This window comes from Lampris incognitus, chromosome 9 (genome assembly GCF_029633865.1).
Source record: "Lampris incognitus isolate fLamInc1 chromosome 9, fLamInc1.hap2, whole genome shotgun sequence".
NCBI classification, from domain to species: domain Eukaryota; kingdom Metazoa; phylum Chordata; class Actinopteri; order Lampriformes; family Lampridae; genus Lampris; species Lampris incognitus.
The window spans coordinates 59323553-59348560 of NC_079219.1; the positions used below are offsets into that span (position 1 = coordinate 59323553).

The 25008-nt window shown below is 47.9% G+C and overlaps 2 protein-coding genes across 3 annotated transcripts in view; both read left to right on the forward strand.

Moving 5' to 3' along the window:
* slc2a3b (solute carrier family 2 member 3b) overlaps positions 1 to 16883 on the forward strand; it is a 28166-nt gene extending 11283 nt beyond the window's left edge. For both annotated transcript variants that reach the window (XM_056285639.1, XM_056285638.1), the window contains exons 4-11: positions 1814 to 1974; positions 2202 to 2442; positions 4090 to 4252; positions 5146 to 5333; positions 11273 to 11377; positions 11476 to 11577; positions 11741 to 11944; positions 13334 to 16883. In XM_056285639.1, the coding sequence (XP_056141614.1) occupies positions 1814 to 1974; positions 2202 to 2442; positions 4090 to 4252; positions 5146 to 5333; positions 11273 to 11377; positions 11476 to 11577; positions 11741 to 11944; positions 13334 to 13618 (1449 nt within the window). In that variant the 3' untranslated portion in view covers positions 13619 to 16883. The remainder of the gene's footprint in view (positions 1 to 1813; positions 1975 to 2201; positions 2443 to 4089; positions 4253 to 5145; positions 5334 to 11272; positions 11378 to 11475; positions 11578 to 11740; positions 11945 to 13333) is intronic.
* A 1869-nt stretch (positions 16884 to 18752) lies between these two features.
* Positions 18753 to 25008, forward strand: part of ephb6 (eph receptor B6) — a 67309-nt gene continuing 61053 nt past the window's right edge. The window contains exon 1 of the mRNA XM_056286345.1: positions 18753 to 18795. The gene's annotated coding sequence lies outside the window, so the exon portion shown is untranslated. The remainder of the gene's footprint in view (positions 18796 to 25008) is intronic.

Genomic DNA, 25008 nt, shown 5'->3' on the forward strand with positions numbered 1-25008 from the left:
GGTGAGGGAGGACATGCAGGTGGCTGGTGTGACAGAGGAAGATGCAGAGGACAGGAAGAGATGGAAACAGATGATCCGCTGTGGCGCCCCCTAACGGGAGCAGAAGAAAGTAGTAGTAGTAGTAGTAGTAGTAGGAGTACACCGCAAAGACTACATCTAGCAGCCAACTAGCATGTACGTTCTGCGCCTGCATGAGAGGAAAAAATTCTTGAAATGTTCAGGTGAGATGAAGAAGAAAAATGAGAGGAGCCTTCTGTGTGTGGCCTCTTGACTTCGTCCTTTGCTTGATTTCATAACTTCCGTTTCTCTTCTCATGCACTAGTTTGCTAAGCTGAACAGCCAATCAGCATGCTCTCTCTCACCGATGGGCTCCACCGCCGATTCAACATGCTGAAAAGCTGCCGACTACTGCCAACGGTGCAGGACACACTGCAAAACTAGGGCCCCAGACGCTCACCGACGGCCCGACACTGGCTGACGGCCGACTGTCAGCCTGGTGTGTCATGGCGTTAAGGTTAGCATCAGGATTAGGCTGAGGTCAGGGTAAGGGTTAAGGTTAGGCATGTAGTTATGATGGTTAAGGTTCGGGTTAAGGGCTAGGGAGTGATTGTAGTCAATGCGGATGAGGCGTGTGTGTGTGTGTGTGTGTGTACGCAAATGTACTCCTTTTTCTGTCATGCAAAGTGTGCATTCATTAAAGCAGAACTGCCTTGGTTGGTGCTCCAGTGAAACACATAACTAGATTACAGAAATCTGAATCCTAATGATCCTTCTGGAAGGGAAATGAAGAAATTAAGAGAATAATGAGTCTGTTCTGTCATGAATTTGCTGTTCACTTTTTACAAGAGCAGAACAAGATATAAGTCATGGGGCATTACCCTCCTAACCAAGTCACACAAATAAACAATACTTCCGGTGTTTTGGTCATGCTTGCTGACTGCCGAACCAAACTAATTCCTGGAATGGATGTTTGGTGTTGTGTGTCTACCACAGAGAGGACACACATTGAAGGAGTGGGCACAATTTATTTTATACTCCACATCCACTTTAGTTTTGACATCATTGTTCCAGTGTTTACTAGATGAGGACTTCGAGATGTTTACTATGGGATCTTCTTTTTTTTATAATGTATTCATCACTTTTACATTGCTGTCATTTACCTGTGACTTTGCATGTATCCATATGGCTTAACTTGGTTAGTGATTTTAGTGTACAGCAAACTAATTTTTCCCTATGGGTTTGTGGTAGCAGTGTGGCAATACAAGAAGCTGCACTGCCCCCTTGTGGTTCTATTACAAACACTCATGCAAACCAGGGGAGATAGTAACGACCTTATCATTCCTTGTATGGAAATGTGCATGTCTGATTTGAATATACAGTGACATTCCCTAAAGCCTAACTGAAATGGGAACATTAAGCAAATGTTTGCTAGCATCAATGAGTGGTGATTAACTGTATGATATTACTGTCATCACTCCCAAGTGGGTGATATTTAGCTTTATTTAGGGTCGGGTTAGGGTGTGGGTGGGGTGGCAAGGGTTAGGGGTTAGGGTTAGGATCAGGGGTTAGGGTTAGGGTGTGGGTGGGGTGGCAAGGGTTAGGATTGGGGTGTGGGCAGGGTGGTAAGATGTGTATAGCTACCCTTAAGTAAAACTGGAGCCAACATTTCTTAGAGCTGTATCAATCAAATCATTGCAGGCATGATCTTATCTACAACATTTGAATTTCCCTGCTGCCGGGGTCCTTAACCATAGCAGGTAACCTCTGTACTGTCTCCGCTAACCCCGCCAATCTCTCTCTGCTGACTGAACAGGAACTGCGCGACTTCTTACGGAATGTGTCTACGGAGCGGTACGGAGAGCCCTTCAGCACAGGAACCAACACAATGGTGTGGAGCTTTGCTGTGGCCGTCTTCAGTGTGGGTGGCATGGTAGGATCCCTCTCTGTGGGAGCCATAGTCAACAAATTTGGCAGGTGAGAACGTCAGCACGACACATTCTGCTAGAGCAAGTCTTCTGAAGTTCACTCTCAATTAAAGTCATCTTTGTCCATGGAGGGGAAATGATCAGGCTGAAGACAGAAAGCTGTGGAATGTTCGTGTCTCACTCTTTTTCAGATGTTGCCCCTTTATAATTTCACTCTCACTTCCCCCCTTTTAATGAAAATCCTCCCTTTCCCTCTCTCTCTCCAAATCCCATCAGGCGTAGGTCCATGCTCATGTCCAATGTTCTTGCCTTGTTGGGTGGGGCCCTGATGGGACTGTCCAACCTGAGTCGCTCCTTTGAGATGATAATCTTCGGCCGGTTGGCCATCGGTCTGTACTGTGGTCTGGTTACGGGACTGACGCCCATGTATGTGGGAGAGATCTCGCCCACCGCCCTGCGAGGCGCCTTTGGAACGTTGCACCAGCTGGCGGTGGTCATTGGCATTTTGGTGGCACAGGTATGGGGCCCTGACAATGGTCTTAAACACTATTATCATTATTACCATCGATGTCTGCTTTTGTGCCTTCCTTCTACCTGCACTTGATGTTTCCTACTCCATCCATCCATTATCCAAGCCGCTTATCCCGATTGGGGTTGCAGGATGCTGGAGCCTATCCCAGCAGTCATTGGGCTGCAGGCAGGGAGACACCCTGGACAGGCCACCAGGCCATCACAGGGCCAAAACACACACACACACACACACACACACACACACACACACACACACACACACACACACACACACACACACACACACACACACACACACACACACACACACACACACACACACACACACACACACACACACACACACTTAGGAGCAATTTAGTACGGCCGACTCACCTGACCTACATGTCTTTGGACTGTGGGAGGAAACCGGAGCCCTCGGAGGAAACCCACACAGACACGGGGAGAACATGCAAACGCCACACACAGGATGATCCCCAAGGTCGGACTACCCCGAGGTTCGAACCCAGGACCTTCTTGCTGTGAGGCGACCGCGCTAACCACTGCACCATCATGCCACCAACATTTCATACTCCCACGATGATCATTTGCCTGTTAGATTTGCATTACCACTTGTCAATATACTTTAACTAGATTCCTTTATTATCATCACAGAGGTACAACAAATTTCTATTTGGATTCTCCTATTCACCGCCTCTTGGAGAGTAAGGTGCACTTAGACCGATGTCCTCAACATGACATGCACTCTTGGCTATGCTCTGACTACTATGTAGCAAATGTACTACTACATCCTCATATTGTACTACTATATCATGATTACTATGAAACAAATGCACTAGCACCTCATCTTCATATAGTACTTTCGTGACATGGTTATTACTTTGTGACACTATACTATAATAGTTGGTAACACTCAAATTTGTCTGCTAATTACCAACTCTCCTGAAAGTCGCTGTTGATAAGAGTCTACTAAACGAGTAAAATGTAAATGTCTGACAAGGTTACAGTCCAATTTTAACTCATCAAGTGAGACGGTATTTTATGGCTTTTATTAAAGCTGAAGGTGAAGGTTGAGTATACATGATATTTGGATTTCTACCGTGCGAGATATTATATGTTAACTGAAACCAAATTGGGGCGGCACGGTGGCGCAGTGGTTAGCGCCGTCGCCTCACAGCAAGAAGGTCCTGGGTTCGAGCCCCGGGGTAGTCCAACCTTGGGGGTCGTCCCCTGTGTGGAGTTTGCATGTTCTCCCCGTGTCTGTGTGGGTTTCCTCTGGGGGCTCCGGTTTCCTCCCACAGTCCAAAGACATGTAGGTCAGGTGACTCACCGTACTAAACTGTCCCTAGGTGTGTGTGTGTGGTGTGGTGGTGGGGGGCCTGTGTGAAGGCCTGGCAGCCTGTTCAGGGTGTCTCCCCGCCTGCCGCCCGATAACTGCAGGAATAAGCTCCAGCATCCCCGCGACCCTGAGAGCAGGATAAGCAGTTTGGATAATGGATGGATGGATGAAACCAAATTGGAATTTTTTTTTTTGATAACGTTGAACCAAATCGATTTTGCTTCATTAATCAGAAATTTGTGAATCCGTATCCATGCTTGATGGCTTATCCCTTGCCGATCTTGTGTGTTTCAGATTTTAGGTCTGGATTCTCTGCTGGGCTCAGAGAGCCTGTGGCCTCTGCTGCTGGCCCTGACAGCCCTGCCCGGCATCCTGCAGGCCGTCATGTTGACTTTTTGTCCAGAGAGCCCCCGATACCTCCTCATCAGCCTCCACCAAGAGGAGGAAGCAGAAAAAGGTGAGGATGGAAACATAAAACCTGTTGTGTTCTGCAAATACTACTACTACTACTACTATTACTGCTACAACCACCACAACTACCACTATTACTACATTTCTACTACTAGTATTTCTACCACTACTACCACTGATAATAATACTCATGGCAGTAACAGTAATGATGTTCAGCCCAGGTTGGATAACGATAGTAATGATGACATTTCTGCCTTATGAAACACAGAACCAAGCGACAGTACACTGTATAAAATGACAAAGTTAGGAAACACATTTAAAAGGAAGGCTCAGGGTCGCCCCGGTGGCTCACCTGGTAGAGCGCGTACCACATAAGGCCGAGTCCTTACCGCAGCGGCCTGGGTTCAAATCCGGCCCGGGCCCTTTGTTGCATGTCATCCCCTCTCTCTCTCCCCTGCCTTTCCCGTCTCTCTCGACTATCGCTATCGAATAAAGGCAGAAAATGCCAAAAATAAAAAATAAAAAATCTTAAAAAAAAAAAGAAGGAAGGCACACGGGGCTTAAAAGAGCTGCAACGTAGCTGGGAGACAGACCCAGCTGTGCTTTGAACATAAAATTGTTAAATCATGTCAAAATCCAAATGGGGACCAGTGAGGAAATGACTTCTGCCAGAGGCAAGAGCGCAGGAATCACAAGTAGGTTGAACATATGAGATGAAAGCATGGACTTCTGAATCCTTCAAAATGCCGTCAGCTTCCCCTGAGACTTTGAATGTGGCATGTTTCATGTATCCTTCGTGACTGAGTTCATGTTCTGCAGATGAGGGTTTCCCAGGGTGCCTATGTAAGTAAATGTTCCCTATAATGTCTCTCTGAGATATTAACATTCCATAAGGAACCTTCTGACTGTGTATGTCCCCATCCTCTCCTCCGTATCTAGTGCTGGTGCGTCTTCGTGGTTCGGAGGATGTGAGCGATGACATTCAGGAGATGAGGAAAGAGGCGAATAAGATGGCCATGGAGAAGAAGGTGTCCATCCCTGAACTCTTCCGTTCACCGGTCTACCGTCAGCCAATCATCATCGCCATCGTCCTCCAGCTCTCCCAACAGCTGTCTGGTATCAACGCCGTAAGTAGACTATATACGCCCTAATAAAAGCCAGTGTATATCCCGGCGTTAACTTCTAGGTAGGAGGGCAGGCTTTATACTCATCAAACTCCACTCAAGTTCCTTTCAAGGAAGTGAAATCCTAACTTTTTTCAGTTTGGCTGAGTGACAAAAGCTGTGGCAATGGCGGTGTTGGTGCTCGGCTGCAACTCTGCTTTTTATCAACTCTGTAGGGTATTAACAGCTTAATAGTCCATACTTGTAAACTCCTCTCAAACTTACTCCTTTCAAGGGGATAAACTCTTTTTCAGCGCGGCTGCATGACAAAAGCTGTTGCATGGGTAGTATGGGTGCTTGGCAGCAAGCAGCGCTGCTTTTCATAGACAGAAAAAATGTTAGCTTGAGGTTAGGTTAGCTTAGGTTAGAACTTTATTGTCGACGATACGGAAAATTGTCTTTGGGTTCACCACAATCAACACAGATTACAAAAAGACGATAGTAAACAACAGGACAGCTTCACCACAGTCAACATGGGATACAAATAAGACGGTAAACACAATAAGTTGGGGAGCTTGGAATTCATTCACAGGCAATTCAAACACAGTTAAATAGACCAGTTACAAAAAGTACAATGTGGCAAAATCCGCAAGCATAAGAGCAATCTACAAACTCAGCGAGGGGTGAGGTAAGGGAGTGGCCCTATACGATTAACTATGTGTTTAATAATTTAACGTTTTGACTGCGCTTGGGACAAATGACTTGTAGATATTTTTGGTGGCTCTTGGCAGACAGAAGCGCCTTCCTGAGGGAAGCAATTCAAATTGCGGGTACGATGGATGGGACGGATCACTGACGTCAAGAGCTTTCTTTCTGGTATTCAGTACATGCCTGCCGCTTAGCTGCATCTGTGTCTTCCCTATTATTTTTACTGGCCACATTTACCACTCTGGACAGTTTCCCTTTACATTTGACATCCAAGTGTCTGTATAACGCGACCATATTAAGACAAGATGCTTTCCACCATATTCTTGTACACCATTTCAAGAATTTTCTGACTCACCCCAAAGTCATTAAGCTTCCTGAGTAAGTATAACCTCTGCACGGCTTTTTTTAAAAACAATCTCTGTTATCTTTAAAATTAAGGTGGCTATCCATATGAGTTTACAAATATTTAAAACAACTAACCTTTTCAACAGGGTGCCCTAAACGTTTTAGAGGTTGACAAGTCTGAAATGTAATGTTTACAGGATATGACCATTTCCTCGGTTTTACTAATGTTTATCTCAACAGCACTTAATTGACACAAATTCTGGAGGGACATTACATGATTAAAATACAAACGTTCCCCCTGCAGTGTCCTCTTCGTGTAGGAGGATGATGAGCGCCATATCATCAGCGTATTTAAGTAAACTAAAATCTGACTCTTGGATTCTGAACTCAGTGGTGTACGCTGAAAATAATAGGGTGATAGAATAGTACCTTGGGGCGTGCCTGTGTTTAAAATAGTCAGTTCTGACCTGTTGCCATTAAAGGACAGTTTGTAGACGGTCAGACAGAAAATCTCTGACCCACAAAATCAGACCACCATTCACCCCTGGATCCAAAAGCCTTTGCAGGAAGATATATGTCTTAATTGTATTAAAGGCTGAACTAAAATCGATAAATAAAACTCTGGCATAGTGTGTAGTCAGTTGGAGATGTTTGGCCACTGTATCAATTAAAGTTAGAGTTGCATCATCCGTACCTCTTGATATTTTACATGCAAATTGCAGGGGGTCAAGATGACAAGCCACAGATTACATTACATTACAGTCATTTAGCCGACGCTTTTATCCAAAGCGATTTACAATAAGTGCATCATTTAACGTAGGAGATCAGGAGAACTACTAGTCATAAGAGGTCATAAATGCATCTCCTCTCTAAACAAGCATCTAAGAGCAAAACCAGTGCTAAAGTAAAAGCACGAGAAAGAGATTTTTTTTTTTAAATGAGTGAATACAATAAGTGCTACGAGCAAGTAACAGGGTAGTAGTTCTTGAAGGTGTGAGTTTTTAACCTGTGCCAAAAGATGGGCAGCGACTCCGCTGTCCTGACATCAGTGGGGAGTTCATTCCACCACTGTGGGGCCAGGACAGAAAAGAGCGGTGACCGGGTCAGTCGGCAGCAAGGGCCTCTGAGCGACGGGGCAACCAGGCGTCCCGAGGCAGCAGAGCGAAGTGGTCGGGCGGGGGCGTATGGCTTGACCATGGCCTGGAGATAGGAAGGAGCTGTTCCTTTCACTGCCCTGTAGGCTAGCACCAGAGTCTTAAACTGGATGTGAGCAGCTACTGGGAGCCAGTGCAGGGACATGAGAAGGGGAGCTGTGTGGGAGAACTTAGGGCGGCTGAACACCAGACGAGCTGCAGCTTTCTGAACAAGCTCCAGAGGTCTGATGGCTGAAGCTGGGGTGCCAGCAAGGAGGGAGTTGCCGTAGTCCAGCCGGGAGATGACCAGAGCCTGGATGAGCACCTGTGCCGTCTCATCAGTGACAAATGGGCGAATCCTCCTGATGTTACAGAGGAGAAATCTGCAGGGGCGAGCAACCGATGCAACATTTGCAGCAAACGACCGTTGGTCATCCAGAATCACACCCAGATTCCTCGCAGTTCAAGATGAAGATAGACACTTAGATAGAACCCTTTCCATGGGGTGGCACGGTGGCCCAGTGGTTAGCGCTGTCGCCTCACAGCAAGAAGGTCCTAGGTTCGAACCCCGGGGTTGTCCAACCTTGGGGGTCATCCCAGGTTGTCCTGTGTGGAGTTTGCATGTTCTCCCTGTGTCTGCGGTGGGTTTTCTCTGGGTGCTCTGGTTTCCCCCACCATCAAAAGAAACATGCATGTTAGGGTTTATACTCCTGTCTGTGCCCCTGACCAAGGCAATGGGAAAAGAACTGGAGTTGGTCCCCGGGTGCAGCATGAAGGCAGCGGCCCACAGCTCATAGCTACACAGATCACAGCTAGGATGGGTTAATTTGCAGTATCTGAATTTCCCCAAGGGGTTTAATAAAGGAAACTTAATATATTTGCACGGAATAGAAGTAAACGCTATTGGTCTAAAATAATTTAAAAGGCCAGCTCCTCATTTCTTGGGTACCGGCTCTATATTTGACAGTTTCCAGGATTTAGGTAAAGTGCTCTTATCCAGCAGAAGCTGTAATAGTTGAGCGATAACACACGCCAGCTGGGAGGCACAATCTTTGAGCACTTGTTCAGTTAGGCCATCAGGCCCCAGGGCCTTGTTTGGTCTAATGTAGGCAAGGCTGACTGCAATCCCATGCTCTGTAAGAACTAATGGAGAATATACAGGAATTTTGGTGCACACCATGTCACATTCTGTAGTGAAGTCCCCTATGTCAGTCATGCCTACTATAAAAATTCAAATCATTTATGAAGGATGGTTTGTTCAGATGAGTACTGTTATTTTTCCTGCTCTCTCTGCCCATCATAAAATTTAGATCTTCCCATGCCTGCTTAGCGTTACCCACGCAGAACCGGCTCTCAACCTTGTCTTTGTATTCTAACTTTGCTTTCTTTATCTTAGATCTGAATTCCCTCCTTTTTTCTCTGACCAAATCAGAATCACTTTTAAGAAAAGCAAATTTTTTCTCCTCATTAAGACACATTTTGAGGGCGTCCGGGTGGTGTGGTGGTCTATTCCGTTGCCTACCAACACAGGGATCGTTGGTTCGAATCCCCGCGTTACCTTCTGCTTGATCTGGCGTCTCCACAGAAAAAATTGGCCGCGTCTGCGGGTGGGAAGCCGGATGTGGGTATGTGTCCTGATCACTGCACTAGCGCCTCCGCTGGTCAGTCAGGGTGCCTGTTCGGGGGGGAGGGGGAACTGGGGGGGAAAGCGTGATCCTCCCACGCGCTACGTACCCCTGGTGAAACTCCTCACTGTCAGGTGAAAAGAAGCGGCTGGTGACTCCACATGTATGGGAGGAGGCATGTGGCAGTCTGCAGCCCTCCCCGGATCAGCAGAGGGGATGGAGCAGAGACTAGGACGGCTCGGAAGAGTGGGGTAATTGGCCAAGAACAATTGGGGAGAAAAAGCGGGAAACATTTTTTGTTGTTGTTGTGTCCAGTTTGAGCCATGTTTCTGTCAAACATTAGATTTCGCCGTCTAAAGTCGCAGTCATAATCAACTTTGACAGCATTTGCAAAGGGCGGTCGACATCCACGTCTTCGGAGTCTTTCTCTTACACCTCCCCTCGAACCTCATTTCTTTGTTTTAATCCGTGTCCTTGTCCTGGGATTCTTGATCAGCTCAGCGCAGTCATCCGGTAGATTTGAAAGCAGGCCACCAATTTTTGCGTGAGGTTGGAGGGACAACATGCTCCTGGGTAGAGGTGACCATGCCATTCTTTGCATTTAGTCCGAAACTTGACGCGATTAGGACGCCTTCAAAACATATAGCCATCCATTGCGTGGGAAATCTTATTTCCGTGAAGGTCCAAGTAAATACTGACGTATACGTTGAACATAAACATGCACAAAAACATACGAAAACACTTGACAGCATGGAGCGTGGAGCACAGGGTCAGCAGCAGAGCTGCACCCTGGAATGTAACATGTAATGAATTGAACCTAATAAGGTCAACGGTGGCAGACAATACACAGTGCTTTTTAATGGATACTGTCATTTGATAAGGTCACTTAAACATGAAGGCTAACTGTGTTAGTGGTAGCTAACACAGTAGTATAGGGCCTGGCAGACACAGCAAAGTTGTCATTGCCCCAGACTAAAAGCCATGATGAAGGGCCAACTCTGGTAACACATAATCACACACATTAACGCCCCATTCCCTACCGCAGTAACAACTGCGTCTAGAAGCTTTATGAACTGTATACAGGACAGAGCAGTACTTACCTCCACACTCCATCCATTATCCAAACCGCTTATCCTACTCAGGGTCGCGGGGTTGCTGGAGCCTATCCCAGCAGTCATTGGGCGGCAGGCAAGGAGACACCCTGGACAGGCCGCCAGACCGTCACAAGGCCTCCACACTGCAAATCAGAAATTAAGATATTATTACTCATAGCAAACTTCTTTTCAGTGACTGCATTTACATGCAGTTGAGTCGACCTACGGTTATAGCTCGATTAGGCCATGTAATTAGACTACTGTCATTGTACCAGTACACAAGAACCGGGGGAAGAATCTATTTCCTGACAGAAGTATGTCCGACCCCGGTACAGCAGGTGGTCACACGCCCTCTTCCGGTTGACCTATTGTGTCACATACCAAACAAACGACAAACAAGCTAGCCAGTGGCAAGCGGGTTCCATGCGGAGCGGTGAAAACAGGGACAACTTCACAGCGCTGTACATTTCATACGTACTCTACGCTTTACTTTTGGTATAAATGAGATGCACACTATCCCTACGCTGTTCCACTTCCGGGTGAAAGGCCGCCACGGGAACTATGGATCATGCACAAAACGCCTAGGCCAGTTCGGGGCCGACTGAAGCGTATACATGCCAGAGTAAATCCATCCCCAACCGCATCATCTAGGCGTGTTAGTCCCACTTCCAGAAACTAGACTTAGTACGAGTTCAGCCGGACTACCACGTTCACATGTGCTTTAAGAGTCCAGTTTCAGTCGGACTAACACAATAAATCCACTTTCTCTAACATCATGTAAACGTAGTCATTGTGCTCATGTCCTTGCGCGTTCACATTGAGCATCCCACCAACACAAGCTGTTGGATAAACGTCTTGAGCCATATCTTACAGACAGAGATACCAGGTTGGCTCAACGTGTCCATAAACCTCGGAATCTCCTCATGAAACAAACAAGCTGATAAAAACACATCCGGGTCACCGCGAAGCAATTTATTTTAAGACACCGCCAAGTGAATCCTGAAACGCTGCTATATGATTATTATTAACCACTTGTTTTTTGTCCCCTTCCTCTTTAGGTCTTCTATTACTCCACGGGAATATTCGAGACTGCCGGGGTATCCCAACCCATCTACGCCACCATTGGAGCTGGAGTCGTCAACACCGTTTTCACGGTGGTTTCTGTAAGTGCCTCACTGCTTTGCTGACATTAAAACCACCGCATCAACTGTTTTGTGTCTCCGTGACACGACGCTCATCACGTCCTCCTTTCGTCCTCAAGCTCTTCCTGGTTGAGAAGGCAGGGCGAAGGACCTTGCATCTGATAGGACTGGCTGGAATGGCGATCTCTGCCCTCTTAATGACCATCTCCCTCTCTTTGGTGGTGAGTGACAATGAACAAGCCCCGCCCCCCCTTCACTATCACTCCTCCATTCTTTTCCCCCACACATATCCCTCCCCTCCACACACACTCGCTTTCTCCGTCCATTTGTGTCTCTCATCCAATCTATTTTCCCCCCCCATCTTTTGTTTCTCCGTCTGAGCAGACCAAAACCCCATCGTTGAGCTACTTGGCCATAGTTGCGGTGTTCGGCTTTGTCGCCAGTTTTGAGATGGGTCCGGGTCCCATTCCTTGGTTCATTGTGACCGAGCTCTTCTCCCAGGGCCCGCGGCCAGCTGCCATTGCCGTGGCTGGATTCTCCAACTGGACCGCTAACTTCCTGGTGGGCCTGACTTTCCCCAAGCTGCAGGTATGAATACGTTTACAACGTCAGGACCTCCAGATGTCTCGACCCGGACTTTGTCATGTTTGTCGGAGCCTCGTGGCTTACGTCACACAGTTAAACGGCTGTTTCAACCCTAACGGCCTATTCCGACAGGATTAGCTTTGCCGCGTAATTTGCATAACAAAATATTTCCATGTGTCTGCTGTAATGAGTCACCAATCCAGACAGACGGCTTCTAAATTTACAAACAAGGAGAGTAATCGCCTCGGCGTAGACATCACATGTGCCCCAATCAAAATCGATTTTATTTTTCTTAAGGTGCATTTATATTGTAACGTGCATGGATAAGAAGACACGCTGGCCGCTCGCTGGCGGGTCTGACCCTTTAGTCCAGCGGTTAGCGATGCCTCCTGCGGTGCGGGCGATACGGGTTCGCGTCCCGGCCGCGGCAGTTCCTGTGGTTGCGTTGTCCCCCGAATTCGCTACAATATCACAAAAAAATATAAATCCAGTCAAAACAGGCCTAAACTGCCCGGGTAGCGCAGCGGTCTATTCCACTGCCTACTAACACGAGGATTCTGGTTCGAATCCCCGTGTTGCCTCCGGCTTGGTCGGGCGTCCCTACAGCCACAATTGGCTGTGTCTGCGGGTGAGAAGCCGGATGTGTCCTGATCGCTGCACTAGCGCCTCCTCTGGTCGGTTGGAGCGCCTGTTCGGGGGGAGGGAGGACTGGGGGCGCTACGTCCCCCTGGTGAAACTCCTCACTATCAGGTGAAAAGAAGTGGCTGGCGACTCCACACGTACTGGCGGAGGCATGTGGTAGTCTGCAGCCCTCCTCGGATCAGCAGAGGGGCTGGGCTGGGAAGAACAGTGGGGTAACTGGCTAGTTATAGTAATTGGGGAGAGAAAGGGGGGAAATCCAAAGAAAAGAAAAGAAAAAGCCCTAAACTTGAAGTTTTCAACATGCAAGAGTCAACATTTTTGTTGTAAACAGGCTGGAAACTTTTGCTGTGCCTCACATGACTTCAATGTCTATCCGGAGGGGACTAAAATGACCAGAGGACCCTCGGGTTTGCGGAAAAACAGGAGATATTTTGTGGCTGGAATTACTACTTGAATAGAGAAAAATAAACACTGACATGGCCCATTTGGATGGGATTAAAATTCCTATATGGGGCTGTGTTGACTGATATTACCCGCCCGACCTTCCCTGGATAAAGTAATCCCATCAAATGGGCTTGAAGTCAGTCAATCCTACTGGAAAATACCATGTAGTATTTCGTAGTATCCCGGGTACATCTGGTTTACTGAGCATTTGGATGAATCCATGTTTTCTTTTTTCTTTTTTTCCTGTTGTGCAACTGCAAAATATCCCACAGCCTAACAACAGACGTCTCTCTCCCCGTCTTTTAGGAATGGTGTGGGTCTTACGTCTTCATCATCTTCATAATCTTCCTCATTCTCTTCTTCATCTTCACCTTCCTGCGTGTGCCTGAGACCAAAGGGCGAACCTTTGATGACATCGCCCAGGGATTTGCCGCCAGCGCAGCCAAATCCTCCCCGTCTGCCGTCCCGGACGAGATGGTGATGGGCATGTCTGTGCCGGAGAGCAAAGGACCCGTCCCCATTTCCCCCACAGAAAAGGTCCCCATGGCAGATCTTCCCCCCGAGAAGACAGGGGCGCCTCTCAACCCTTAGGGAGAGGAGGGGGGAGGGGGGGATCGGGGTAGGTGATAGAGAACAGGTCATAGACAGCATGAGGATGTCCATTTTTCAAACTGTATTGTCCTCGTTACAATGGGCACCTTGTAGGTAGGATGCCAGATTGGCGGTGTCACCGAGGGAAGATAACAGCGCAGCTTTGTGACAATAAGTGTGTATTGGAAAAAAAAGAAAATGTGTCATTTCTAAATCAGTGCGACTTGATATTGAAACAGCGTTTAATTTCTTTTTTTTTAAATGTCTGCATTTGTTTACTTGTGCACCACAGTAGTGGATCCAGCTCTGTAAGACTCCCCCCCCCCCCAAAAAAAAGTACGCTTTTCATTTTGACTATTATAGCTGTTACAGATGCCAAAATGATTGATAACACACAGTGTGAGTCTGCTTAAAACATGCAGCAGACTTAATTCAGTTACCGCTACTTCATCTTTATTGCCACTCAAAGCGGCAGCCTGCAGAGTATTGATATGCAAGAGGCTCAGCATATGTTCAGTGTTAATCCCTCGGTCTTAAATTGCCTCGCGTGCTAAAGACGTAGAGGATTTAGGATTGAGTGTACTGAGGTCAAGCTAGGAAAGCCAGTTTTTGGGGGCCATTAAGTTTGACCTAAAAGTTTGCCGTCTGCTTGCTAGGCGTGCCTTGTTCCCAGTTGAGGGACACCGCGTCTGCCTGAGCAGACAGACTAAACAGGGAGGAGATAGCAGTCTCGTTCCCACCCAGGTCTGCCGCAGCTAGCTAGCTAAAACCTGCCCCTGAATATTAAAGCTGTTATGAGGAGTTTGAGATTTTTTTTTCTGTTTGTGCCCCCCTGTGGACAAAAGCGGTAGTGCTTCTCATAAGGACTGCCTCTTATTGCAAAGATCTCCATTCACCCTCTGGTAGCTTTTGTTTTGGGGAGAAGAGTGAGTGATGTAGTGGTTTTATGGGAAAAAAAGCTGTCTGCAGGATGCAGAGCGATGAGGTGATGCATCTGTAATTGTGGCACACAGCGTATACTTGTTCACTGAGAAGTGTTTTATGCTAGCCCTAAATGCCCTCGCTGCCCTCCTGCACGGCACATGCTCCAACTGCTTTTTGTGCATCTCTGACGTGTCACTGTGGTGGCGTCTACTCTGAGAGAGATGTGACATGCATTGGTATGGTCTCCCCTTATGGTGACTTACTCGGGGACAGAAGTACACCAGAACGTAGTACAATACTGGCATTATCAGGAATTAAGTTGTTGGGGTTTTTTTTCTCAACTGTTCGATGTTAACCTGCCTCTTGTGCCTGATGATTGCGAAACAGAACTATGCTACGATGACAGAACTACTGCTATATGAATCAGAGTATTGTACAATATTTATCAGAGTATTAGCACATGAGAGAGTGTATGTGGCGCTTTTGATGCCTTTTAACTCAGGTGTATGGCAAATCATGCTACGTACTAAAGAGGGTCAGTATCCAAGCAGTGAACTACTGTATCACGGCACAGAAGATGCCTTTTGTCAAACACTGTACTTGAAACTTCTGTGATATCGGTTATGTTTTACCTTTCAAAACTGTTAAGTCAAAAAATTCTTGCCACTATCGACCAGTAGAAAACAAAAAGACCTCGACTCTAATCCGCACAGAGAACAAAAATTACACTTGGATCTTGTTTAGAGAGCACGGTTGAAGAAAAAAATTCTGGGCAACACTTTAACCACTCATTCCAATGAAAAACGCTGAATCCGCCTCTTGGGTCCAAACGGATCCAGTCTGACATCACAGCCGTGTGGGAAGGTCATGTGGACACACTTAATGGATTGTGTTTTTGTATTTGCTTCATGAATGACGCGGGGTATACATCCCATCAGTTGTAATCATGAAATCGTCTGTAAATCTGATTCGTGGCGGGCGTCTGGGTGGAACGGCGGTCTATTCCGTTGCCTACCAACATGGGGACGACGGGTTCGAATCCCCCGTGTTACCTCCGACTTGGTCGGGCGTCCCTACAGACACAATTGGCCGTGTCTGTGGGTGGGAAGCCGGATTTGGGTATGTGTTCTGGTTGCTGCACTAGCGCCTCCTCTGGTCAGTAGGGGCACCTGTTCAGGGGGGAGGGGGAACTGGGGGGGAATAGCGTGATCCTCCCACGTGCTACGTCCCCCTGGTGAAACTCCTCACTGTCAGGTGAAAAGAAGCGGCTGGTGACTCCACATGTATGGGAGGAGGCATGTGGTAGTCTGCAGCCCTCCCCAGATCAGCAGAGGGGGTGGAGCAGAGACCAGGACTGCTCGGAAGAGTGGGGTAATTGGCCAAGTACAATTGGAAGAAAAAGGGGGAAAATAATCCCCCCCCAAAAAAATGATTCGTGGCAAGAACCCCTGGTTGAAGATCCTCCGGTCGACATCTTGTACATAACTGTAATTACTTCCCTGTGCTCATCTGCTTGCTAGCTACGTGAACGCCAATTTCTTACCGTGCACTTTTTTTTAAAACATCTCAGCTTACAGCGTTTGCACTTACTCTTAGTTACGAATGACGCACGTTGTGTGTCAAGTGTGAACGTTTCTTCTGACGTCGTCTCACGGCAGAGTTACTCGTTCTCCATAAGCCATGTAAAGTCCAGACCACGGCCTCTGTTTTCTACTATATCTACTATACGTTGCGCTCTGGAACTAATACCCAACGTTAACATGGTGCCTCGCTGTTCTCCTTACGACAGTCAGAAGTGTTGCACACATCTCTTTTGTACGTGTATGTTTTGCATTGTCATCCACACTAAAATGTGTATTTTTTTTCTGCAGAAAATCTGGGATGAAGAGTGAAAATATAGTTTATTGCATTGTAAAAAATGTTTCCCTTTGGTGTATTAACGAGCCACTCTCGCTCCGAAGAACGAAAAGGAAATAAAATTGTTCTCATTTCCAGGGAATGCACTGGTGACATTTTAATTTGGTTTACCATAACCAGTCGAAGCAGCTTTGTTCCTCTCACTGTTTAATGCACTCTATGCACTCTGCAGCCCGTGTCTTCCTGTGCTCAGCTGAGAGTGTGGTCGCTTTCCTCCGGTGGCTTTCCCTATTTTGGGGCGAGTATTTCTCCTCCGCCATGCCAAAACGTCACCCTAAAACGCTGAAATAAAAGCTAAAAGTTACCAAACTGAGCGGCAGAGAAGGTTTTTGCTCTGTGGCTGTTGTGCATTATGTGTGGACTGAGTCTGCAGTCTTGGCTGGGCGGTGAGTTCCAGGGTTTGGTTGGGAGAAGGGGAGGGAGGTGTTCTGAGGTCAAATCTCTTTTTTTGGTCAAAAAGCCTCAGAAACTAAACCGGGGCACATCGGGAAGAGATGCAAGAGGTTTTTTTTGTTTTGTTTTTGAACGGGAAATTCCACTAAAACTAACTTTCACCGAAAGTAGACACGCTCAGGATATTTTCTTTTACCTCGAGTTGAATTACAGCTGGCTTCTCACGTTCTTTTTTTGGGGGGGGGGATTCCCCCCCCTTTTTTTCTCCCCACTTTTACCCAGCCAATTACCCCCCTCTGCCGATCTGCCGATCTGGGGAGGGCTGCAGACTACCACGTCTCCTCCCATACACGTGGAGTCGCCAGCCGCTTCTTTTCACCTGACAGTGAGGAGTTTCACCAGAGGGACGTAGCGCGTGGGAGGATCACGCTATTCCCCCCAATTCCCCCTCCCCCCCTCCAAACAGGCACCCCAACCGACTAGAGGAGGTGCTAGTGCAACGACCAGGACACATACCCACATCTGGTTTCCCACCCCACAGACACGGCCAATTGTGTCTGTAGGGATGTACGACCAAGCCGGAGGTAACACAGGGATTCGAACCGGCGATCCCTGTGTTGGTAGGCAACGAAATAGACCGCCACACTACCCGGACACCCGGCTGCTCACATTCTTGAGGAAAATTACATCCCGCAATGTCATTAAATTGCATTGCATTGCATGAGGGGGTTGGAAGCAAGAAAATGATCTCCTAGCTTGACATACTGTTTGTCGTGTATTTCTGATGCAGATTTCTCTTAAGGAAGTGGTAGGCACAGCAAAGAATACATTCTCCCACAGTAACAAGCTAGAAATCAATTTCGGGAGTTTTTGTCTTTAGTTGCCCCCTTTAATCTACTGTACTTTACCTACTCGGAGCATGGAGCCGGGACTAAAGGCCTCCTGGCTGGTTTGGAATGGGGCCATCTAACTATGTCAAGCAAATAGGCAGCATCTCCCTGGAAGAGTCTACTGGACTCTCAGTCATGCAGGGAACTGGGGCATGAAAGCCTATCAACAAGCTGCAGTACCCTGGTCTGACCAGTGAGGGGCGTTCATGGAATACGATCATGAAGAGAGATTGAGTGTCGCTCTGTTGTTGAGGAGCGTGTGAGTGAGTGAGTGAGTGAGAGAGAGAGAGAGAGCGGGAGAGAGCGAGAGGTTGGGTGATTGTGGAAGGGTTTGGGGGGCGTTGGTAAGAGGAGGAGTAAATCAAATAGAATCAGAATGGAGAGCATCCAAAAATGTGTCTAAATTGTTTATTTTCCATGAAAAGTATGACGGAGCGAGGAAAAAAAAAAAACAGGAGAGAACTCTGGCACCCTCACACGCCGCAGCTTGAAAATGCGAGTTGCAACAACATTCAGATATGAGCGATACGCCACATTTCCACGTGACACGGCGAGCCGAGTCTGCCAGCCTGCCAGCCTGCCTTGCATTAATGTGTGAGGGTTTACAGCAAAAGAGAGCTGGAAAGGACATTGTCTGGCACGTCTAGACAGTTGGTTTAGAGACTGGCCAAACTTGTTTGTTCATTTTTTCCTTCTCTCTGCTTTTCTTTCTTTCCATCTCTCTCTCTTGCTCTCTTTCTTCATTAATAACCATGTGGTGTTCTGTTCCTCTGACTGCTAGTTTTTTTTATCTTTTGTTCTCTTTGCTTTGTACTCTGTAAATAGTTATCTTCTTCCTCCATCTATTCACTCGCTCTCTCTCTTAGATAAAGAGAGCAAACAGACTCCGCCTCTTACCCCCCCCCCCCTCTGTCACACACATTCATTCTATCTCTTTTCCCTCTCCTCCATGCTCTCCCTCCCTCCCTCTCTGGTAGTGTCATTCTGTAGTGGAGATGTGGAGTGTTTTTCTGTCGCTCTGTCTGTTTTTCCAGCCTAATTCAGCTGAGGAAGGTAGGAACCAACTTTTCTATCAAATATGTGCGAGCAGGAGTGTGAGTGAGTGCTGCTGCCGGTTTGTCTACCCGTGATGGAGAGTTGCTGCGGTGCAAACGTTGCACGCTTTGTGTTCACAAGTGAGGGACGGAGATGCGTTTTCCTGTGATACGTCTCTTAATGGGTTCTGCATGGAGTTTGGACCGCCTTGACTGGGTGCAAAACTCGGGCACACGTGGTCAAAGGACCGTATGAATGTCCCACAAATATGGTTATCTCTGGTACTCCAACTGCAGCTTGGGAATCCCTGAATAACAGCCACCTTACTTAACACTTAAGGAGCCCTTGGGTGTGTTTGTTTTTGGGTTTTCTGCATATAATGTCTGCACATGCGCATGCATGTGTGTGTGTCTGTCTGTCCGTTTTTGTGATCACACACATCTGGATATCTTTGGTACTCCAACTCCAGTTTGGGACTCCCCAAATAACGGCCACCTTTCCTTACAATTCAGGAGCCCTTGGGTGTGTTTGCTTTTGTGCTTTCTGAATATAGTGTGTGTACACATACACGTATGTGTGTCTGGCTGTCTGCTTGTGTTCGCAGGCACACACATACAAGCTTGCATGTGGACAGGTCATCACGGCAGCACATCGGATGGACTTTGCTGGCCTGGACGTGCCAGGTGCACACTGGGGCCTGCCACAGCCCTCTCGACAAAAGAATATGAAAATAGGGCAGAAGGCAAATGCATAATAAGTTGCATAACCTCTTTCTCTTCGCCTATGTACCCAGTGACCCTCCCTCCCCCTTTCCGCCACTTATGATCCCATGGATGTGACAGCCAGAGACCCCTACCCCCTTCAAATCCTACCACGGTCACCCCCCCACCCCCACCCCCCGAACTAAACACACACAGAATCTCTTCATAGGATGTAACTCTTCCTCTCTCTTCCTCTTGTCGCCCTACGCCACGTCCATATTAACAGATATATCATGACTTAACATGAGTAAGATGGAGTCTGTGTGTGTGTGTGTGTGTGAAAGAGAGAGAGAGAGAGAGAGCAAGCAAGAGAGAGTGAGAGAGAGAACGAAGGACTGTTGGGGGAGAATGTACAGTTAAATGAAACGCACACATGAAGTGGACCGTCAGACTGGAGTGGGTTGATTTGAGAAACCTGAGTGGTAATTTGATGACTCAAGCTGCCACTACTATGTGCTTGTGTGTGTTTATTTTGTGTGTGCATGAATTTTTGTGTCTTTGTGTACAGTATGTATGTGTATGTGTGTGTGTGCATGTGTGTGTGCATGCACAGGAATTTTTATTTGTGTGAGTGTGCATTTGCGTGTGCACTTGTGTTTGTGCATGTTTGCGTGTGCACTTGTAATTGCTTGTGTGTCTGTTTGTATATGTCTGTGTGTCTGCGTGTATGTGCACTTGCTCGTTTGTCTGTGTCACTCTATAGAAAATGCCCGTGCTCATGCATCACCTCCCAGTCAGTGGGGATGGCTTCATCAGCCAGCGGGCAGTTAGCTTCAGAAGCCCCGGCTGTATGTTTTCTTGGGGTAACACCAGTGACATGCGGCTTGTTCACTCACGGCTCTCGCTGGCTTCATGGAGGCTGCATTCATGTTCTGCTCGCTGCTTCTTTCTGCGTGTCAACAGTCGTCCATAAATGAGGGAACACAGCGCTCTGCCCGACGCCACAGATTCGAGCTGGGTTTGAACAGATGGTCTGAACTAAGATGAGAGAGATACAGAGGGAGAGCAGGAAAGAGAGAGAAAGAGATAGAGAGAGTGAGAGTGAGAGTGAGAGTGAGAGTGAGAGTGAGAGTGAGAGTGAGAGTGAGAGAGAGAGAGAGAGAGAGAGAGAGAGAGAGAGAGAGAGATCAGGGGCCGCCCAGGGTCACTGGCCTACTGACTCTGTTTGTGGAACAATTGGGAGACAGCACGTCATAATACAGTATTAACCCAATAGCATGGCAGCATCAATAAAACCACAAAAAAATGAAAGGACTCGCTACATCGTGAACAGAGGATTTGGCGGCTGCCATGAACATGAACAGCATGTCTGTCTGGACCTGCTGGTCTTGGCAGAACTGACACATGTACCATTTACTGTCTGTCTACTGTTGCTCTACGTTTGTACTGAAGTAATACATCTTTGTGTCTTTCACACCAATGACCCCCCCCACACACACACACACACACACATACACTGTGTCCAGGGGGTTACTGTTATTGCTTGCATGTTTGGATTTTTTTTTGTGGATTCCCCCCCCCCCTCTTTTTCTCCCCAATTGTACCTGGCCAATTACCCCACTCTTCCGAGCTAGTCTTGGTCTCCGCTCCACCCGCTCTGCTGATCCAGGGAGGGCTGCAGATTACCACATGCCTCCTCTGATACATGTCGCCAGCCGCTTCTTTTCCCCTGACGGTGAAGAGTTTCACCAGGGGGACGTAGCGCGCAGGAGGATCACGCTATTCCCCCCAGTCCCCCCCCCCCGAACAGGCGCCCCGACTGACCAGAGGAGGTGCTAGTGCAGTGACCAGGACACATACCCACATCCGGCTTCCCACCCACAGACACGGCCAATTGTGTCTGAAGGGGCGCCCGACCAAGCCGGAGGTAATACAGGTTGCTTGCATGTTTGTACATTCATAGCCTAAGAAAGAGGTATGAGATGAAAAACGTCGCATTGGGAAAGACCCTCCCCCATTTTTTTTTAAGGCCATTGCAGATTTTTCAAATCGCTGAGGTATACTTTAAAATAACAAATCCACATCTCAATTTGTTATTTCAAACTCTAGGGTGAGGGTTGGGTTCGGGAAAATTTCATAAAAAGGGGCATTTTCACCCACTCGACCCTAAAGATGAGAACATGTGGACATGAGAGGTGATCAACCCTCTCTCTGCAAGCAGACACGCCGGAGAAAGCACCGGACTGACGGGACTTTACCACGTCCACACGCTGGTTGTATGCGTGCTGAAGTCCACGCCCACATGCACGGTTAACGTGAGGCGTTGATGTGTCACTACACGGCCGTCCTGGATACACGAATCATTCAGGCTGTACCGCAGGCTGCATGTTTCTGTTGGGGGAACGCCGCTTCGGAAGGCTGCACTGGAATCACACCTGATGCCCCTCCAGGCTTTTCTGTCACGCCTGGATGGAGCTGAAGAGATGCTCGTTGTGCAGCGTATATCTTTAAATTAGCTAACTATCATTTGTGGAACATGGCATAACCCCACAGGTTAATCTCCTCTAATTATCATAAAATACAGGCTATGAGGCGGAAAGAGAACAGACCTCTGTTGACATGTCCTGGCCCACTCACGACAGTATATCCACATTTTTCATTACAACATGAACCCCTTTTTTCTGTATGAATTCCCAAACAATTTAAGGGTTCTCTTTAACATAATCTCTGACAAAATGAGCTAATTAAGGCTATCTGGGAGCTGCGGAGGTCAGCAGACTGCCGGGTAATGTTGTCGTTCTCACTACAAGGTCATGTGGGCCCTGCGCTCGGTGTTTACTGGCATTAATTAAGTATTAATTAGGCAGATAACTGACCTGATCCCGGGTGTGATAAGCCATCCTTTCAGAACCTGATAAACTGCAGGAAGTGTGATAACGCTTGTCACAGCGGGAGTGTGGCGGGACTGGGGCCACTCAGAGTTTTCTGAAAGCTGCCTGCCCTGTCCCTTTTCTAGGCCCGCAGCGGGACAGTGTGCACGCAGAAAGCACACCGCCAGCATCAGTGCCCGCCGAGGACACAACCTCGAGGCAAGACGACGACGCTCTGTTTTCAGAAATCCAGCCACGTTTTTGAATTTCATTATTTCCAAGCAAAGGGATGCTGTTATGGCAGCACGGCAGAAAGCAGTCGGGCGCTTTTCCACAAATGAATCACACATCTGGCATTCGTGATACGAGAGGTCGGATCCTCGGCAAGAGACGGGAAGCCAAGGTGCTTTGCCCTGACTGTCTGTGCAACGGCAGATAAAGGCCCTGATATTGTGACTGCATGGAGAGACACTGAATTAGATCAGTTTTCAAGGACGATTGTGTGCTATGGAATGTTGGAAGAGAAACAAAACAAATATATAATTTTCTTTTTTACATTTTTTGCATGAACGTTGTGCCAGATATGCAACCATGCAAGAGTTAGCTCTCTGCTGAAAAGAGAATAAATGAGACGACAGCATTGGCATTAGGCTGTTGTTTGCCCAGGCTCCTCGCTGCAGAATTTATTAATATATTCAAATGCTCAATATATTGTCTTTTTGTCTCTTTTTTGTGTTTTCTTTGGGGCAATTACCGCTTTTACAAATGTCCAAAAATGTCACAATACACACTCACAGTATCATGCCTCACCTGACGCTCTCATTTACCCTGTACTGTATGTAAAATACGTACCATGGCCTTACATGGCATGCACTTCAATAAGAGCTAGATCTCCTTTCAGTACTGGACTCAGCACCATCACTCTGACTGCAAATTAACTCAACTAAAAATACTTTGCTTAAATACTGCCATATGGGGGCGTGCGGGTGGCATGGCGGTCTAGCCTGTTGCCTACCAACACAAGGCTCTCCGGTTCGAATCCCCGTGTTACCTCCGGCTGGTCGGGCGTCCCTACAGACACAATGGGCCGTTTCTGCGGGTGGGAAGCCGGATGCGGGTATGTGTCCTGGTTGGTCGGGGCGCCTACTCAGGGGGGAGGGGGAACTGGGAGAAACAGCGTGATCCTCCCACGCGCTACGTCCCCCTGGTGAAACTCCTCACTGTCAGGTGAAAAGAAGCGGCTGGTGACTCCATATGTATGGGAGGAGACGTGTGGTAGTCTGCAGCAGAGCCCTAGAAAGAGAGTTGCGTCAATGAACTGCTTAGCCGAGATTTCTGGTAACTACTAAGCAATATGTTCAGATTTTTACATTTATATATAGATATATTCCCACGTGACACATATTCTATGCGCACTGTTTGGAACCCTTGACCCGCCATTGCTGTGGCCCACTGACGTATACGGAGTTGACGTAACTCTCTCTTTCTAGGGCTCTGGTCTGCAGCCCTCCCCGCATCGGCAGAGGGGGTGGAGCAGAGACCGGGACGGCTCGGAAGAGTGGGGTAATTGGCCAAGTACAATTTGGGGTAGAAAAGGGGAGGGAGGATAAATAAATAAATAAATATAAACAAACACTGCGATATGTAACACAACATATCATAGTAGACGTATATGCTGTATACCAACCTGCTCAGTCAGGGCAAACTACGGCAACAACGAGGCGGCTGCATGTGCTCGGATGTGCCAACTTTCTTAACAACAAGCTACTGTATCCGGTTATTTTCTTGCCCGGTGCGGGATTCGATACGGAGTGTTCTGCACCACAAGGCGACGTCGCTAACCGCTCGGCTAAAGGGTCAGACCCGTTAGCCTAGCTAGGGGCTAACGTGTCTTATTAGTAGTTTACAATCGTCACCCTCCCCGGAAGCGCGCCCTCACGCTTTGTTCTTCCCGCGCTCCGAAGACTTCTGAGGATCTGCGCACTTCCGGATCCCACCGCTGCCGCCAATGTAAGCGGTTATTTTCTTGCCCGGTGCGGGATTCGATACGGGGTGTACTGCACCACAAGGCGGCGTCGCTAACCGCTCGGCTAAAGGGTCAGACCCGTTAGCCTAGCTAGGGGCTAACGGGTCTTATTAGTAGTTTACAATAACATTCGGAATTATGACGAACTGACGTGTGTACTGTCATGTCACACGGCGCAAAACGTCGTCAAACGACGCCTCCGCTCTGCCGACACGCTCAAGTCCAGACAGGCCACCGGCGGCGGAGACGCCGCCGCTAAATAAAGCTCAACAAACCGCCGCTCACCCTCCTCCTCCTCCCTCCCTCCCTTCACAGGCGTTCGGCTCGCTTCCCCCGTCACATCCCGCCGCATCTCACACGCGTTACCTGCAACCAGCCCGCTAAAAACGGCGTCGAAGCTCGGCCGCACTTGCGCGACACGGCTAAGTATGGCAACACGGCTAGCCAGCCGAGGTTCAAAGGGCACTTCCGGCGAGTAGCCCAACGCATCGCTGCCACCTGCTGACCACCGTGGGTATCACACCCGAACATCACGGTTCTTTGCGGAGTGGAATGACCTCAGCAACCTAGCTGCAGTATGCGCGGTTCTTCTTAGAAGTAAAGCGCATATAACCGGAAATAGAGGGCCCGCGTT